The sequence below is a fragment of the Petaurus breviceps genome, unplaced genomic scaffold (assembly GCF_028583685.1).
Source record: "Petaurus breviceps papuanus isolate PSGF00001 unplaced genomic scaffold, PetGlider_PUasm1.0 208, whole genome shotgun sequence".
NCBI lineage: Eukaryota > Metazoa > Chordata > Mammalia > Diprotodontia > Petauridae > Petaurus > Petaurus breviceps.
In genome coordinates, this window is record NW_027185852.1 from 9,346,152 (window position 1) to 9,347,017 (window position 866).

An 866-nucleotide genomic window follows, 5' to 3' on the forward strand; every position below is an offset into this window, starting at 1 on the left:
TTCCAATGGTACCAATTACTATCCTTTCATTATGTAGCACCTACTGTATGTCAAGTGTTGTGTTAAGCACTAGACAATGCAAATGTGAAAAGCCCTGCTTTGCAACAGCTCACATCCCCCAGGTTCCATTTTACTTTGAAAAGACACTTCACGGAGGGTCATGGGCAAGGGAAGGAGAAGGGGGCAGAGATACCATTGTAGACAAATTGGACCCTCTCCAAGAGAGATGATCCATCACCCAGAGAGAGACTTTGACTCCACACCTGGGAGGAGGTGGATCTGGGTGGTAGTTGATAGTCCATGGGCTGGATCTAGGCAAAGGGGAGCTAACAGATGGGGCAGCACCTAGGGAGCTGGGACCCTACAGGCCAGATCCCACCCTACAAGGGGACCCATGGAGTCAAGAGTTCATCTGGGCCCAGCCAGCTGAGGTCAGGGTCTGAAACAAATGCAGCTGTGCCTCACCCCCCTTGTTCTGAGAATTCTTACTGCAAATCCATCCATTTCTGACAGGTCAGAACACGCCAATTGGCAAGCCCTCCTGCAACTCCTTGGACTTGATTTTACAAAGGAAAAAAAATAGAGAGCAAGCACCTTCTACTTTTGGAAACAATCAACAGGGGGCATATTTTGGATGATAAATTCAGGTTTACAGACAAAAGTTTTGCATTTATACAGATTCTGAACAAAGGGACCACATGTATAAAACTTCACCAAGTCTGAGTAGTGCATCCTACCTTGGAGATTAACTCTGGAGACAGGAGGCTGGGTAGCAGCTGGAGACCTCCTGTGGGAAGAGAGAGAGACAAAGAGGGAGAAGGAGAGGGAGACAGAGAGACAGAGAGACAGAGAGAGAGAGAGAGAGA

At 47.9% G+C, this 866-nt stretch overlaps 1 protein-coding gene across 1 annotated transcript in view; it reads right to left on the reverse strand.

Moving 5' to 3' along the window:
- LOC138165259 (3',5'-cyclic-AMP phosphodiesterase 4B) overlaps window positions 1-866 on the reverse strand; it is a 533,960-nt gene that overhangs the window by 149,804 nt on the left and 383,290 nt on the right. Inside the window, exon 6 of the mRNA XM_069093395.1 lies at window positions 738-787. Within this exon, the coding sequence (XP_068949496.1) occupies window positions 738-787 (50 nt within the window). The remainder of the gene's footprint in view (window positions 1-737; window positions 788-866) is intronic.